This window comes from Procambarus clarkii, chromosome 17 (assembly GCF_040958095.1).
Source record: "Procambarus clarkii isolate CNS0578487 chromosome 17, FALCON_Pclarkii_2.0, whole genome shotgun sequence".
Classification (NCBI taxonomy): domain Eukaryota; kingdom Metazoa; phylum Arthropoda; class Malacostraca; order Decapoda; family Cambaridae; genus Procambarus; species Procambarus clarkii.
Window position 1 is genome coordinate 49458008 of NC_091166.1, and position 17429 is coordinate 49475436.

Sequence of the window (17429 nt, forward strand, 5' to 3'; positions counted from 1 at the left end):
TGCAAGGAGCCTATGCTATGCTTTCTAACTTCAGAATTGCATTTAAATACATGGATGGCGATATACTAAAGAAATTGTTCATGACTTTTGTTAGGCCAAAGCTAGAATATGCAGCTGTTGTGTGGTGCCCATATCTTAAGAAGCACATCAACAAACTGGAAAAGGTGCAAAGACATGCTACTAAGTGGCTCCCAGAACTGAAGGGCAAGAGCTACGAGGAGAGGTTAGAAGCATTAAATATGCCAAAACTAGAAGACAGAAGAAAAAGAGGTGATATGATCACTACATACAAAATAGTAACAGGAATTGACAAAATCGACAGGGAAGACTTCCTGAGACCTGGAACTTCAAGAACAAGAGGTCATAGATTTAAACTAGCTAAACACAGATGCCGAAGAAATATAAGAAAATTCACCTTCGCAAATAGAGTGGTAGACGGTTGGAACAAGTTAAGTGAGAAGGTGGTGGAGGCCAAGACCGTCAGTAGTTTCAAAGCGTTATATGACAAAGAGTGCTGGGAAGACGGGACACCACGAGCGTAGCTCTCATCCTGTAACTACACTTAGGTAATTACACTTAGGTAATTACACACACACACACACACACACACACACACACACACATATTGGGACCACGAATGTGGTCCCAATATACAAAAAGGGCGACAGACAAGAGGCACTGAACTACAGGCCAGTGTCCTTGACTTGTATACCATGCAAGGTGATGGAGAAGATCGTGAGAAAAAACCTGGTAACACATCTGGAGAGAAGGGACTTCGTGACAAATCGCCAACATGGATTCAGGGAGGGTAAATCTTGCCTTACAGGCTTGATAGAATTCTACGATCAGGTGACACAGATTAAGCAAGATAGAGAGGGCTGGGCGGACTGCATTTTCTTGGATTGTCGGAAAGCTTTTGACACAGTACCGCATAAAAGGCTGGTACATAAGGTGGAGAGACAGGCAGGTGTAGCTGGTAAGGTGCTCCAGTGGATAAGGGAGTATCTAAGCAATAGGAAGCAGAGAGTTACGGTGAGGGGTGAGACCTCCGATTGGCGTGACGTCACCAGTGGAGTCCCACAGGGCTCTGTACTCGGTCCTATCTTGTTTCTGATATATGTAAATGATCTCCCGGAGGGTATCGATTCATTTCTCTCAATGTTTGCGGACGATGCTAAAATTATGAGAAGGATTAAAACAGAAGAGGACTGTTTGAGGCTTCAAGAAGACCTAGACAAGCTGAAGGAATGGTCGAACAAATGGTTGTTAGAGTTTAACCCAACCAAATGTAATGTAATGAAGATAGGTGTAGGGAGCAGGAGGCCAGATACAAGGTATCATCTGGGAGAGGAAATTCTTCAGGAGTCAGAGAAGGAAAAAGACTTGGGGGTTGATATCACGCCAGACCTGTCTCCTGCAGCACATATCAAGCGGATAACATCAGTGGCATATGCCAGGCTGGCCAACATACGAACGGCATTCAGAAACTTGTGTAAAGAATCATTCAGAACTTTGTATACCACATATGTCAGGCCAATCCTGGAGTATGCAGCCCCAGCATGGAGTTCATATCTAGTCAAGGATAAGACTAAACTGGAAAAGGTTCAAAGGTTTGCCACCAGACTAGTACCCGAGCTGAGGGGTATGAGCTACGAGGAGAGACTACGGGAATTAAACCTCACTTCGCTGGAAGACAGAAGAGTTAGGGGGGACATGATCACCACATTCAAGATTCTGAAGGGGATTGATAGGGTAGATAAAGACAGTCTATTTAACACAAGGGGAACACGCACAAGGGGACACAGGTTGAAACTGAGTGCCCAAATGAGCCACAGAGATATTAGAAAGAACTTTTTTAGTGTCAGAGTGGTTGACAAATGGAATGCATTAGGGGGTGATGTGGTGGAGGCTGACTCCATACACAGTTTCAAGTGTAGATATGACAGAGCCCGATAGGCTCAGGAATCTGTACACCTGTTGATTGACGGTTGAGAGGCGGGACCAAAGAGCCAGAGCTCAACCCCCGCAAACACAACTAGGTGAGTACAACTAGGTGAGTACACACAGTACTGCAATCAGCTTAAATTAATTTGATTAAATGATGAACTCATAACTGATTCACATTAATGGGAGAGAAAGCCTGTACTTATACTTATCAAGGTCCCCCAAGCCAACTACTGACCCTCCCCAGGATGCACCCTACAACATTTGCCTAACTCCTAGGCAAATAAGTTCACCTATTTGCTGCTAGGTGAACAGAGTTATCAGTTGAAAGGAAATGTGCCCAACTACTTCTGTCCTACCAAGGGAGCAGACTCAAGATACTTGATTGCGAGTTAAGGTCACACACTGTACAGGACTCATCTATCACATACTTTGATGTGTGTGAGGAATTGTTGCTGGATCTTCTGAGCATGGAGGTCAGTAAACTGTGGCGATGACAACACTGAACGAATGTAGGTAAAAACCTGATGTTTCCGCAGTTTATCTTCCAGATAGCATTCAACAATCTTCTCGTGTTCTCCTCTTTCCTCATAAACATATTCACATACCCGATAGCTGAAATATTTAAGAGATTACAACATTCAAAATTTTGCAAATACTGAAAATTATCCCAATTCAGAGCATCAAATAACATTACCTCGAGTCTTCATTAAACTAGCTATTATGAAAATGAATCATTTGCTGTTGTACACCAAGAAATATGCACATAAAACCTCGAAAATATTCCAACCCTTCATCTATATCAGCTACTGTATAAGACAGAATATTTAATGTCTGGTTTTCCATCGTCAAGAATGGAATGCCTGTTAGGCTTAACAAGGTCCCTCCAGACCAACTACTGACCTTTCCCCAGGATGTAACTCACAGCAGTCACCTAATTTCTGGATACTTAATTTCTGCTAGAGAAGTGGCGGCATCAGGGTCTGCAGGATGCAGCCCACAACGGCTCTCTGACTCCCGGGTACTTACTTACTACTAGGTGAACACAGGCATCAGGGGAAGGAAATGCTGTCTGTTGCCTCCAGTTGCATTAACTACTGTAAAATCTTTGAGCAAAAATCTGTGAATTGCCTTTGTAACTAACATGGAATCTGTCTATGAGACATTATCAGCTTTAAATCTTTTTATAAAGGGAGCTTAATAATATACATGATATATGAATACATTCATTAAAATCACATTATCCGTGCATTCAGAGAATGTGTATTTACACATGCAAAATACAGGTTTTAATACCAAATTCTAAACTGCTGGAGAGTGGGTTTCCCATACATAACTTAGCATGTAAGATTTGCACAGCCAAACTATTTATTCAGTGCATAACACACAAGCACACACTACATTCTGACCTAGTGACTCTAAACAATTATCTTGTGTTTTATGTACTTGTTTAATTATATTTTTGCCTCATGACACTTTCCAAGCATCCTGCCCATTATTACATATGGTATTTGAGGTTGGAAAGTCAATGTGTACTAATACCAATATTCTGACCAATAGTGATCTTCTTAACAGATACCGATTTTCCAGCACTATGAAAAGATCAGGACCGTATTCCGACACCAATACAGTAAGTAATATTTACGTTAGATGTTACAACTATACCCTACCTTTTTACAAAAATACCCAGTGCTGAATGTAATGAAATGCCTCTTTCTGGATAAAATCCAGTGGCTCCCTGAAGACATCTTGCTGAGACTGCTTCCAATTACAAGGTCACATCCATCACAGAGTTCTGTTTGGGCTACAGATGACCAGAACCATAGAACCTGGTCCCCCTTACCTCACAGAGGCAATGACAGCCACAAGTGTAGTATATTTCCAAACATCATGGCATGAGAGTAGACCACAGGTTGGCTAGATTTAACAAAACAGTGGGAGACCTGAGAAATGCGAGCATCCAAACTGGGGACCAAGGATACAGGATCAGTCTACAAGCTTCCACGAGGCAGAATCGGTGGCAGGAAAGAAGGGGCGAAGAGCCACCACCAAACAACAAATGATGCACCCCTGGCCAAAGCAACCAAGTATCAATAATCAAAGGACCCCTCTGGAAGCCTGCTGACTCCTCCTTTGCAAAAAAAAAGAAGAAAAGGGCTGCAAATTAACAAAATGCCCAACAGGGCCAAAGGAGCAAAACCCACACAGAGAAGAGCATGAAGCTCCCCACCCGACATCCAGAGCCAGGAGCCAATGGTTACATTGGCTTGAGAAAGGAATCCCAGACCAAGGTGGAAGTCTCAAACCGGAAACAGGACAGAAATGTGAGGATGCAGTTGAGAGACTAGGATGGCTCGGGATGAGTAGGCCTGAGAGGAAACAAAGCCAGAGACCAAAGCCCGAGACAACTTGCAGAATGACGCCTTTCTTATGCTTACCTTTCCTCTTATTTCTACCTTCCTTTTATTCTTACCCTCTTCTCATTCTTACCATTTTCTTTTACTTGCTTCACATCTTTTATCTCACTCTCATTCCTTATTTATTTATTTATTTGTCTCTTCCTCTCTTTCTATCACACAACTTAATAATGGTCCAGGATGGACTGAAATGGTGACATTTCTTAATTTTCTGATGTGTGTTTTGGTCATCAATGGGTCCATCAATGCTGAACGATAAGAGGCATGAGATGCCAGTCAGGAAATAATAAAGCCCGAAAGAAAAGCACAACCTAAACAGAGACAGAAGGACAAAAGAGGGACAGAAAGAGCAAAAAGAAAATCCCAGACGACTTCATACTGCCACCTCAAGGGCCAATGGAGGTGGGTCACCATTAGCCAATGCAGGTGGGTCACCATTAACCCGGCCACCTGCTTGCCAAAGAAAAAGTGATAGAGATGCATTAGAAAGTTCTGATACAAAGAGCCAAGGAGAAGTTCGAACCAGAAAGTATGTCACTGGACAGATTTCTTAAGAGACAGAGGTGTGGAAAAATGCCTGGGTTCAGACACTGGGCAAGAAGAGCCAACACCAAGGTTGAGCCAGCAACCAGGGAACCAGAAGGACCACCTTGCCCTTGTAAGAAGCCACTCTGGCAAGGACCCAGAGCAAAAGCTGAACCAGGGAAGGAGGTAAAGGAACCTCACCCGAGCAGTCCGGCTGAAAGGCATCCACTGCGACTGCCTCGGAATCAGGGAATGAAGCCACATAGGAGGAAAGACGCCCATTCCACGTTGGCACAAAGAGGTTCGTATAGGGGTGCCCGAACATCTCACAAAGCCACTGGAAGGACACATCAGCAAAGGTCCATTCTGTGGAGAAAGGATGAAGCCGAGACAGCCCATCTGCTAAAAACATTGGACACTGCCCAAACATAAACGATGTAGAGGCAAACAACAAGAATCCAGGAGATGAGCGACATTCAACATTCAGTTCAACAGGGAAATAGACAGAAGAGACCCTTTAGGTTTAGACAATGAACTACTGGGAAATAGTCCAAATGAAGCCAGAACATGGAGCCCAGAGGAATCTGAATCCTCCTCAGTACATGCCATATAGCCACAAACTTGTACACTGTACTGTGTGCTTGATGGAATGGACATGGGGAGTTCTGGATATGAAACCCTAGCCCAGAGCTAACACGTCCTTAAACACATTGAGAGGAAGGTATCCCACTACCTATCTACCTGCTGAAGATTTTGAGGTTTAGTATCCCAGTGGCCCGGTCTCTGACCAGGCCTCCTGGTAGCTGCTTTGATCAACCAGGCTGTTCGATGTGGCTGCTCACAGCCTAATGTACGAGTCACAGCCTGGTTGATCAGGTATTGTTTGAAGGTGCTTGGCGAACACCTTCAAAGTATACCTGATCCATCTCAGAACTGAGCCCCAAAAAGCCCAAGGTCTGCAGGACCTTTTAAAGGGACTTGTGTGTGTGTGTATGTATGTATGTATGTATGTATGTATGTATGTATGTATGTATGTATGTATGTATGTATGTATGTATGTATGCATGCATGCATGCATGCATGTATATATATGCTAAGATGAAAGTGCCTAGACACAACAGGAAAATTATGATATATTTGCACAAATACAAAGAGCTTCAAAAGAGGCAATAGCAAATTATTTATCCTTACAATTGTGCTTGACGTGCTTTGTCTAATAGATGATTAGTTTCGTAGTGCACAAGGCCACCCTCCTGCAACAGCTCCAGCAGAGCTGTCTGCCTCTCCTCGTGGTGACTCTCAGCATCAGCAGCTGTTAGATGGCATAGTACCTAACCATCAAGATATTAAGTCAGTTTTCTATGATACAGAGCACAGGTCTAAACAAAAGTATCAAGGAAGCACATAAAAATGACAAATTGTCTTCTAAATTTAAATTATATTTATAATTAATGTAACTAAAAAAGATTAACAGTTATCTATATCTCAGTGTAACTTAGCCTTCCAAGACAAGATCTGCTAATTACAATGAATGATATTCCAGTACTGTAATTTCCAGTCTCTAATAAAAATATGATGTTCAGTGAGACTTCCATTATATATATAAGACTACTGCACTACTAATACAGGTATACTGCATACTTTAATATATTTAATATAAAATTCAAACACTCATCCCGTGTCTTCTTGAGTTCAAAAACTACTCAGTATTTCACTGTTTGATGGCAATGTAATGATAAAATGCCAAACATTAAAAGCTCCCTTTATGCTCACATTGTATTTTCTCATAAATTACAGTACAGTGATGGCAAAAAATACTGTAATACAGTAGTTGACCTCTTTCTAAGAGCACAGCTTCCATATTCATAGGGAAAGTATAAGGACCCAACATCCATGACTTTAGAGATTCTTTTCCACAATCTCTAGCTGAATGAAGGATTACAATATTATTTATTTACTAATTCATTAACAAACTATGGGTTCCAAGCATTGGGGACAGGAAGCCTTGTGGGCTTATCATGGTCTGACATGATAAACCTGACTACTGACATTTCCCAAGATGCAACTCATAACAGTTGCCTAACTCCCTGGTACTTATTTATTGCTAGGTGAACAGGTGCATCAGGTAATAGGTAATGTTTCCAAACTTCTCCCTCCTTCATGGAAGTAAAGACCATTATGTTGTGAACCAACTGTGCTGCACACCTTTTGCCTGTTTTGGGACTAAGATGTCACTATGCCCCGACTGTAATTGGACTCTGCCATATATATATTTACTTAATAATACATAGAATTAGTATCAAAAAATATTAATGTATATTCTTTATTACCTGGTCAAAAAGTTGTCTATTGATTGCAATGGCTCCCTGTTGTCGTGACATTTGCCGAGCTATGAACGTAAACAGTGATCCCAGCTGGGCAGGTCCAAAGCCTTGTCCCTCCACCATCACCTGAACAAATTTACATCAGAGAATGTAAACATCTCAATGATAAAACTATATTTTGAATATGAAAAGTAACAGTAAAGGAACAAATACTATTAATATCGTGTGTGGATTAATTATGATTCTATAATACTGCTGATCAGTGGCATATATCTCTAAGAATCAAGGTACAGTAAGCATTACTTACCCTTATAAAAATTATTCCATTCCAAATTAAAATACAGTATCTTTATTTATCTATCATAATATTTAATTCAACTGTATGGAAAATTCTGTATTTTTTGGGACTCGGATGTTAAAGCAGCATTTGCCCCTTTAAAATCTGTTCCTCATATACGTAACATTCCATTCACAGTAGCCGCATCCACCCTCTTGCAGAATAAAATGGTATCACTGCCAGACATAAAACAAAAGCAAATAATTTAACTTGTGTTACTACCCTTTTTCCAAAACCATGTAAATATGGTTCAGATCAAATTAACATGTTATGGAAAGCATTTTGATGCTGGAAATTTTCTCTCAATAATATTTGTTATTATTACCAAATATAATTAATCCCTGGGCTGTGCCCCCTAATATAACAGACATTCCCCCAATGCACAAGAAAAAACTAGCGATGAATGTAATGAAACACCAATTTCTGGGCGAGCCTCGGTGGTTCCCTGAAGTTACTATTTCTGATAGTGTGCCACACTACTAGGTCCCATCAGTCGCTGAGTTTACTGGCCTACCAAAGACCATAAGCCAGAACCTCCCCCTCCCACAGGTTAGATGTAAATATTTGGCGAGTGCCTTAATGCTAATTTAATCCTAACTGTTATTGGAAGTTTATCACCACTGACTAACAATGCTCCTCTGGATTACAACGCATTGCGTACTTTATTCCCAGAAGGACATGGTCGCTTTTGCCCAAGGAGAACGGTATAGAATGTCAAATATCTCTTCTTCTTTCATGGTGAACATCAAATCCAGCATGGAGGGAACATCCCATTACCTCATCCTCATAGCTTGTTTAACGTGTTGATACATAAATGTCTTCAGGATGAGTTTTAAGAATGTACAGGTCCAAACGTCCTTTGTTCCTTCTTCATAGGTCTCCCTGTCTATGGATTTCAAGTAGCAAGGAAGGGAATCCTTAAAAGTAAGCATACTGTAGAGTGAAAGATGAATAAACATGTTCAAAGTGAACAAGTATACTGTTGAACTAATTAAAGAGTACAAGTCAGTTATGTTTAACAAATGGATACTAAGCAATACTGTAACTCTTCAGTACTTGCATTTAATGACGTATGATACAAAATAACATACCTGAAGTAAAATGTCCACAACCCGCTGTCTCTGTTGCATTCCAAGTTCAGAGGTGAATTCTGCTTCCTCAAATGCTAAAGCCAGCACATTAAGAAATTCTCTAGTATCAAATCTTAATAAAGTTCTCAAGAACGGGTAAGAATTTTCTGTAGGTTTAGCATTTTTTGAATGCAGCGAGGTAATACACTTAAAAATCTCGTGTTTGACTTGTTGTAATTCCTGAGGATCAATATCACCATGTGGGTAAGCCCGTCCAGCTAAGCAACAAGACACGTATACTAATATTTTGTTACCCAACATCACTTGGCTGTCTGTCAATGCATTTCCACTATCCATTGCATTACATAAAACTGTCACAAGCTCCTCAAGGGGAGTAACAAAATCTCTCATGCCATGGGTATATATATAAAATATGGCATCATATAACCCATGGGTCCAGCACAGAGTCATGGCCTGGTGAAGATCAAGGGATGTCACACTGAGGTGCACAATGCAGGCCTCGGCTGCCTGAAGTTTCCCACACACCTCTTGGTGAGTGAGGAGACATTGCGTTATACTGGGTGATATGTCCGCTAGCTGGTCACTCAAAATGTACGGCTCAAGGGCTTCCAAGTAAATACCTGTCGAGAATAAATAACACGTTAACATCACCACCACTATCCTCACCAATTTCCCATTTACCACTTTCACCGGTTGGGAAGGCATTAGCCAAAAGATGAAAAATATAGAATTTCTTTATAAAAAAAATCATAGAAATAAAAAAGCAAAATAACTAACCTTTAGATATGGCATCCTCACTGAAGGTTTCCCAGACTCGTCCAAAGAGGACATCCTTTAAATTGGCCCCCACTGACACCTGAACACAAAGAGTGACCAGCTGGGAATAGTACTGGTTGAGCGCCGTCAGGTTGCTGCGCTCAGGGAGTTCATTCATGGCCGAGTCAAGGTACTGGTTCAGTAACTCACAAATCTTCTCCTGCACTAGCTGCAAATTATAAATAATGTACTGGACAAATGATGCTAAGCTATTGGGAAGAATAAATGACACACACTTTACACACTTGTCACACACTTTAAAGGGACTGCAAGAAAACAGACAGGCATGCATTATTCCCAGCTGATTGAATTGAATTTGGATATATGCAATATAATGGAGTATTTGATAAATGAGAACTACTCTTATCCAGCATTGAAATTGAGACAAAATTCTGAAGAACATGATCAAGGAAAGAGATTTAGTGGTGATACTTGATAGCATTTTTTTTTTTTACAATGAACTAATTTGGGACATAATGATTACAAATAATGTACATGTTACTCAGATTGCAACCTAATTGAAGTTCAAAATAAGTGAAATACTAAGGCTACAGTACGATTCTATTTTCAGCGAACTCCTGAACACATTGAAGATCAATGATTCAAACAAGTTCTTTATGAATGTGACACCATCATCGAACCATATGTTAGATGTATCCCTAACCCCACTACACTTTTAAGCAGCCATAGACAGTATGCCCATGCACTCTGCACCAGGCCCAGACTCATGGAATTCTGGAATGCTATATCCATCAGGAACTGCAAAGCAAAATTTTTTTCACAGGTCAAGGTAAACTTCTTTACATCCACAGAGCTATTATATCCTTATTTCCATCATACATGTAAAATCCAAACAATAATAGTTTAAATCGCCATAAGAATAATCGCATTACCCCGTGAATCAACATATGAATTAACCATTGTCTAAGGGTCAAGGCTCTCTGATATACCAGCCTGATGGTTCTGACAGCTAAATTTACTTGAATTACGTGAGTGCCACTAACATGACTGGCCTCGACGAGGACTGGAATGCAGCAGCTAGTCAAAATTTGGGATCAGTAACTGGAGCCTTATTTACAGTCATTGACCTGTATATGCACACATACATAATAAAAAATAAATATCCTAAGCGCAAGGAAAATATCTTAACTAAAGATTTATATTTCATCCTGCATAACAAACTCAGTATTTGAGTGTAATTACTGTACCCTTAAACAGAAATATACCTGCTGTCTCTTTTCCTTCTTATGCTTGAGTCCTACAATTGCTTGAGCTTTATCCTGATAGATATCAAGGGCAAGCTGGAGGGCCTCACGTTTGTGACCACCTTTCACCAAGTAATCCAGACGATCTACCCAGGATCGCACCGTCACGACCTGTAGACATTGACAATTGGTTAATATGCCATTATCATTACCTATTTTACCTGGTACTTGCCTGAAAGGTATTGAAAAGCTTTGCAGAGAGGTGCATTCAGGTGACCACTTAAAACATTCATAATATCTGCCACACTCAGAAGCATCCTAAGAAACTTGTACCACTTCACTCTCAATACAATACAATACAATACAGTAATTAAATACAGTAATTTCTTTATAATCTTACTATGTAATACAGTATAAAAAAGAGCAAGAACTCAGTTAAGGATTCTATATTAGTGACCAATCTTGTTGAAATATAAGGACAATTTCTATTTTAGAAATTGAACATTATTACAGACATGCCCGAAACGCTGCGCGTACTAGTGGCTTTACAAGATTGTAAATACTATGCTATGTATTCTCTCAAACCCAATGTACCTTCTTGTATATAAATAAATAAATAAAATAAATAACATGGGCTGAGTAAAACAAGAATGTTACAGGCATTGCAAACCCAGTGTATAGTTCTAATTTGAGTCACTAAAGTATAGAATACAAAATTTTATGTACTGTTTGTGGATGACACAGGTCTTTTAGCAGAGTGAGAAGAAGTGTTATGTATACAGGTACTAATTAAAAATTTTACTAAGGTGTGTGAAAAGACTTAAGAAATTAATATGGACAAAAGTTAGATTAAAGTGGAGGAGATAAAATTTGTGTATAAAATATATATGTGAAGATGGTTCTCCACAAGGCGAGGGGAGCAAGGAAAACCCACCAAAAATCATGGACACAAAGAAAACAAGTGATGTTAGCAAGAATTATGGTAGCATCAGCAGGGCAGAATAAATGTAAACGTAAGATTAAAGGGAATGAGAAAACAATAGTACAAGGAGGATTACAGGGAATGAGGAAAATAATAAAAGAAAGACTACAGTGGATAAATGAGGAAACAAAGAAAATGAAGATGACAGGGAAAATATGAGAAGGTAATAACAAAAGGAAAACTGCAGGGAATAAATGAGATGCAAACTACTTTCACATCTGATACGAATAAAAATAATAATAATAATAATAATAATAATAATAATAATAATAATAATAATAAATAATAATAATACAACCACCTAAGAATTAAACATTGTTCAAAGAAATCAATGCAGCCCAGTCTCACCTGGAATGACTTTGTGCCCAACAGGAGCACCTGTGTTCCAAAGCTGACCATGGAGTGGTAGCACGCTCTTTCTCCTGATAATGCCTTGAAATAAATGTTGCACAAAAATTAGAAAACTCGGACTCTACGTCTATACGGTAATTAAGATGGTGATGGCCATAAGAAAGCCAAATCTTCAGCCATCATACAATTTTAAATTGAGTTGCAAGCCAAATATTGTCTGTAACAAACTTAGCACTTCTTCCTGGTGTCAGTGACATATATGAGATGTTTCATGTACACAACTCACTATTTCTTTTACTAGCATCAGGAACATAAGAATTAAGGAAACCGCAGAAATCCTAATGTGGCAGCTCCTATTAATATCCATCCAAACTCATTTAAATATACTGAGTCTAATCTACGCTACGGGGGAAGAGGATGGGCAGAATCACAACCCCCGCCAATACAAATCTTTTGATCATTTCAAAAGATGATCAATTTCTTAATCATCTTGAAGTGTTTTTTTCATTCTGAATTGTTTTCCTGTCCAATTTTCATATCCTTTGCAAATTTGCAAATATTGCTGCTCAATCCTGAATCTAAGTTGTTTACATAACAGAGGTCCCACTTACTTCTGTTGTGGGACCTCAACACGCACTTTGTGCACTTTGACTTAACCCCATTTATACTAACTCATTGTTTCTTTTGATATAACCATGCCCTAATCCAGCTTAAGATAGTGCCCCAAATACTGTGAGCCTCTATCTTTCTAATCAGTCTTTTATGTGGCATGGTATCAAAAGCTTTGCTGAAGTCAAAATACAGTATACAATAGCACAATACTGGTACTTTCCACTATAAACTAACTCAAACAGTTTGTACATAAATCCAGATATTCAACACAAATACTATAGTGAATGGATTAAAGTATGTAAAAACGATCATATGAACATCCAAGGTCAACATTGGAGTTCTCAGCCACAAGCTGCTGCATCACCAACATACGAGGTCTAGTGCCGACAGATCTGGCCGTGGCTACAATCTGCCAACCTTGTAAAGCTCATCTAACCAATAAAAGGACATATATTTATATTAATTTAAACTTTTCCTTCCATTTGGGACCTTTTTTTCCGCATAGGCAGATGTGTGTGTGTGAATAATCCTTAGCGGCACATTAAGGGTTAATTGCTATCGGGTACCCATAATTTGATTTGCCTAGACTTAGAACCTTACATGTGTCTGTACTAAACTGTATCTGCCAATTTTTTAGCCACATTCAAAGTTTATTAAAATCCTTCTGAAACCTTTCTGTCTAATGTCTGAATTTTGCTTTTCCCAGTGGTACCCAAATCATTTATGATGAATGAAACGATCCCATGACAGCACCCTGGACACTCCACATCATTTGGACCTTATCACTATTTAGTTTTACTTTTCTATTTGTTTAAAAAGTTTTCCCTAGTAATTATTAGTTTACTGAATTAATTCATACAGATAAACTAACACAATAAATGTTCAGATATACTAGACTAGTATTTTAGAAACTTACCATAGCTTTGCTAACATTACCCCCTGTAGCAATAGCCTTGAAATGGGGAGATGCATATACCAGCCCCAAATGGGCCAGATCCACCATTTCTTGTTCTTCCTGTGTCTTCACATCAATGACATGTAAATGCTCTCGCGTGTCCATGACAGATAGAGTGCGAGTGTTAAGCCATGCCATTCCCTGTATTACAAATGACAAACCCATCTTCTGAAGAGGGATAAACTGAAGCTCCTCCTGACTTCCATGGGTAAGCTGAAAATTACATATGTATGTCAATTAAATATATATTTATGTCAATTAAATGTTTACATATATTATTAAATTTTAGATACAAAACTTAATTTATGACATGGCATATTCTCAGCAGAGAGAAATGGATTTATCTTCACAGCCCAATAAAGGTACTATGTACCTTCCATGATAGTCTTGCCATTAAACATAACAAAATGATGGAATATAGTATATAAGTACATTACTGTAATACTAAGCCATTCAGGGAATTGTGACAATGTGCACAAATGCAGTAAGGATCTTTTGAAACATGTATTTTATTAAATAACTATTTCTTTTCAATTTGTTCTTCTGTCACATCCTTACTCTTACGTCTGCATCTTATGAGAGTGAGAAACGGTATTGAGAAGATGATCAATAAGACTATGTCAAAGCATCTCCAAGTCAAATTTTAAATAAATCTATTGTGCACTTGCTAAGAACTCAATTGTTGAAGTAGCAAAAATCAAACAACCAAAATCCAATGACCAATTACTCATCTGTTTGTTCTAAGAAATTTGTATCAGTGTCCATTCCATAATCATAACAGCAAATTATGGTAGAATAATTACTAGGCAATAAGATATACCAGTACAATATACAAATACAAAAATATTGCACACACTTACCTGATAAAAAAAAACATTTTTTTCCCGTCCAAATGCCAGGACAGGATCAATCACTCTCGTCCCATCTGGCATCTGTATCACAACAAACTGCCAGGCAAGGAGTGGAAGGGTTGAAACCGAAGCTTTTAATGGATGCGAGAACAAAACTTTCAGCTGCGGCCTTAAGGAAACCACAATGACCTGTAAAAATATACAAAATTAACAGTAAGGTCATGAATGTAAAGAGGATGTTAACATTTCAAGGAAGCATTAGGTATATTTTAACCCTTAAAGTCTGATTATCATATGTTAATCCCAGGGAAAAATGCAGTTATCATAGATTTTAGTTATTATCACCTGGTTTTTCTACAAATGATGGAAATATGATTATAATACATTTATATGGATGTAATGGAGTTAACCTAGAACTGAAAAAATTCTACTAGCCTTTATAATTACTTCCTACAAATAAGTCTGTCTTGTAGCACAAACCATGCAATTACCATCAAATCACAGGTCTGAGTTTAATGCCAGTGTTTGAATCCATTTCTGGACAACATTACTAGACTGAATAGCAGCAAAGGAGTGGGTTGCACAACTCTTTCAATTGAGCTATGCCAGGAAAAATATTTACGTGCAATATGAGTGTACATATTTCATGCAGGCTTGAAATGCATAACTCCAATAAAAAGCAAGGCTAGACCAAATGTTCATCTTGGTCTGATCCGAGTTCTAAAAGCCTGAGGTCATAAGGACTGTTTCAAATCTTGCCTAGCTAGAGGGGTAGAAAGGTAAATCAAAAGGAAACTTCTGAAAGTGTGGATTATCCTTCTCTACAGTGAAAAGGGTAAACTGAATCTAAAAAGGATAGCCTCTAGTGTCAAGAACATTATGCTCAAGAGTGTACATCAAAATCTCCCCCCACCCCCACACCCAACACCATCAGGTCTGGCAACTCAAAACCCAACAGAGGTTAAAGGGGGGCATCAATCGAAAGTCTCATACCTCACCCGGTCCTCAGCCAAAAAAAAATTCTGCCAGCCTCCAGTGTTACACCCTGCTGGCCAGAATTAGGGAAACATAAAACTTCATGTCAATAACCCTAGGCCAGATCACCAGAGCCACCTTCCATGAGTCCACAAATCAAGGCAGCTTGGGTGCCATACATATAAACAAAATGCTATTTGCCTAAAGATTGACTTGTTAGGTTACAAACTGGATGATGCCAGCACCAAAGAAGTAACAGAACAGCCAACAGTTCTATTACTTCTTTGTGAACAACAAATGCCTACTTTTCTGGGAAAAACACCAGACCCAATAATAAAGTAGAATAAGTTGTACAACTAGCACTGAACTCTGAACAGGGTGAAAAATTTGTGAACACACATAGGCATCACACACTTGGGAAACAAAGTGTACAAATACTAATACCAGAGCATAATTCAGCCCATAATGCATGAGACAAACATGAAATTATGTAAATCAGAGAGAATGTGGACTTGCTTGGTTTAGTGAACCACAGGATGTAAAATGTTTCTACCTGTGGCAATCAATGGAATTGACCACGTCGTTGCCATGCCAGGTAGTAACCGAGAGCCTACATTTGGAGATCACCTGTGATCACAAATGAAAGCTTCTTAGGTCTTTGATTTTTGTGGAAAGACCTGACAATTATTTCTGGCTTGGATTGAGAATTCACCAGTGACTCATATAAGAAAATATAATCCCTGTTGAGATGCTTGGAAATTCCTCATGACACTGAACTGTATGTTACCCTTTCTGACTGCATAATCTATGTGGGACATTACTTTAAGGAGTTTAGATATGTATTGTTTTTCAGCACTGTAAATCTGTCATGGAAAATTTTTTGATTGGATACTATTTCTGTTACATCTATTCACGTATTGAATTGGCATTGTTACACAGCTTCTAATATTCCTTTAGAATGAAATCTGTTAGAGCAGTAACTTACTGTACTGTAGTTTTGTTCTTATTATAAGAAATGTTGATATAAGCATAATTTATATAGAAATTTTCAAATAAAATGTCTTATTTACAACAGAATAAACATCATTGTATCTAACCTTTGATATAGTAGCCATTGCCAAGATGACCGTCTCTACAAATGGAGTAGCACGAAACTGTGACATCAGTAATGGCTCTATAGTACACACTTCTCCACGACTTCCAGAAAATATGCAGCGAGACTCATTGGAGTTAAGTCCCATGGTTCGTTTAATGGACAGTTCAAAGACTGATCCTCCACTGTCACTAATTACTGCCATGCCTGGGTAGTCTGTCCACTGCCAAAAGTCAAAATCAAACTTAGGAGCAATACAACACATCCATATAAATAATGAACAATGTGACACTGCCAAATAAATGACTTATAAAAATATAAATACCTACTAGTCTGCTAGTGCATATACACTTTGTAATCAGACCGTGTGTAATATTTATTTATAAACAAAATGCAGTATTATGATGATTACTGACAGGGGCAATACATATAGTTCCTATACACGAATATGAACAGCAGCTAAGGTAAAAATTATTATACAATAAGTTTGCAGGTACAGTACTGTATTATATTAATGTTTAATAATAAATAAACTAAAATACAATTAAACACAGAACTTATAATGTAAAACATTAAAATATATACTGGTACAGTAAATCTAAAATAGCCTTATCTAACCTAAATAAAATTCTGTACAGTACTGAAACTAAACTTAGAAGAAAATAATATTATTATTTAAAAAAAGTACAATATATTTTGTAATAAAGTACCTGTAGAGAATCTCTATTACAGTAAAATACAATTCAAGGATTTCTAGAATAAGTTCAGATGTAAAATAGAATTAATGATTTTGAGTGTGAAGCAAGACAACTGAAAACTAATTCCTCTGATCCCTGTAGGTATCTAATGTTCTGTACTGTATTAGGTACTGCAAGCCCAACTATTTGTAATATACAGTATAATAATGCTAGAAATTACACATGAGCACTGGCAACGTCTCAAGTAAACAAT

At 38.4% G+C, this 17429-nt stretch overlaps 1 protein-coding gene across 3 annotated transcripts in view; it reads right to left on the bottom strand.

The window, feature by feature from the left end:
• Vps8 (vacuolar protein sorting 8) overlaps positions 1 to 17429 on the bottom strand; it is a 45022-nt gene that overhangs the window by 20133 nt on the left and 7460 nt on the right. For all 3 annotated transcript variants that reach the window (XM_069326000.1, XM_045765573.2, XM_045765572.2), the window contains exons 6-15: positions 16483 to 16701; positions 14420 to 14599; positions 13521 to 13772; positions 11990 to 12073; positions 10681 to 10830; positions 9416 to 9623; positions 8639 to 9258; positions 7217 to 7336; positions 6078 to 6217; positions 2376 to 2559 (exon numbers count right to left, since the gene is read on the bottom strand). In XM_069326000.1, the coding sequence (XP_069182101.1) occupies positions 2376 to 2559; positions 6078 to 6217; positions 7217 to 7336; positions 8639 to 9258; positions 9416 to 9623; positions 10681 to 10830; positions 11990 to 12073; positions 13521 to 13772; positions 14420 to 14599; positions 16483 to 16701 (2157 nt within the window). The remainder of the gene's footprint in view (positions 1 to 2375; positions 2560 to 6077; positions 6218 to 7216; positions 7337 to 8638; positions 9259 to 9415; positions 9624 to 10680; positions 10831 to 11989; positions 12074 to 13520; positions 13773 to 14419; positions 14600 to 16482; positions 16702 to 17429) is intronic.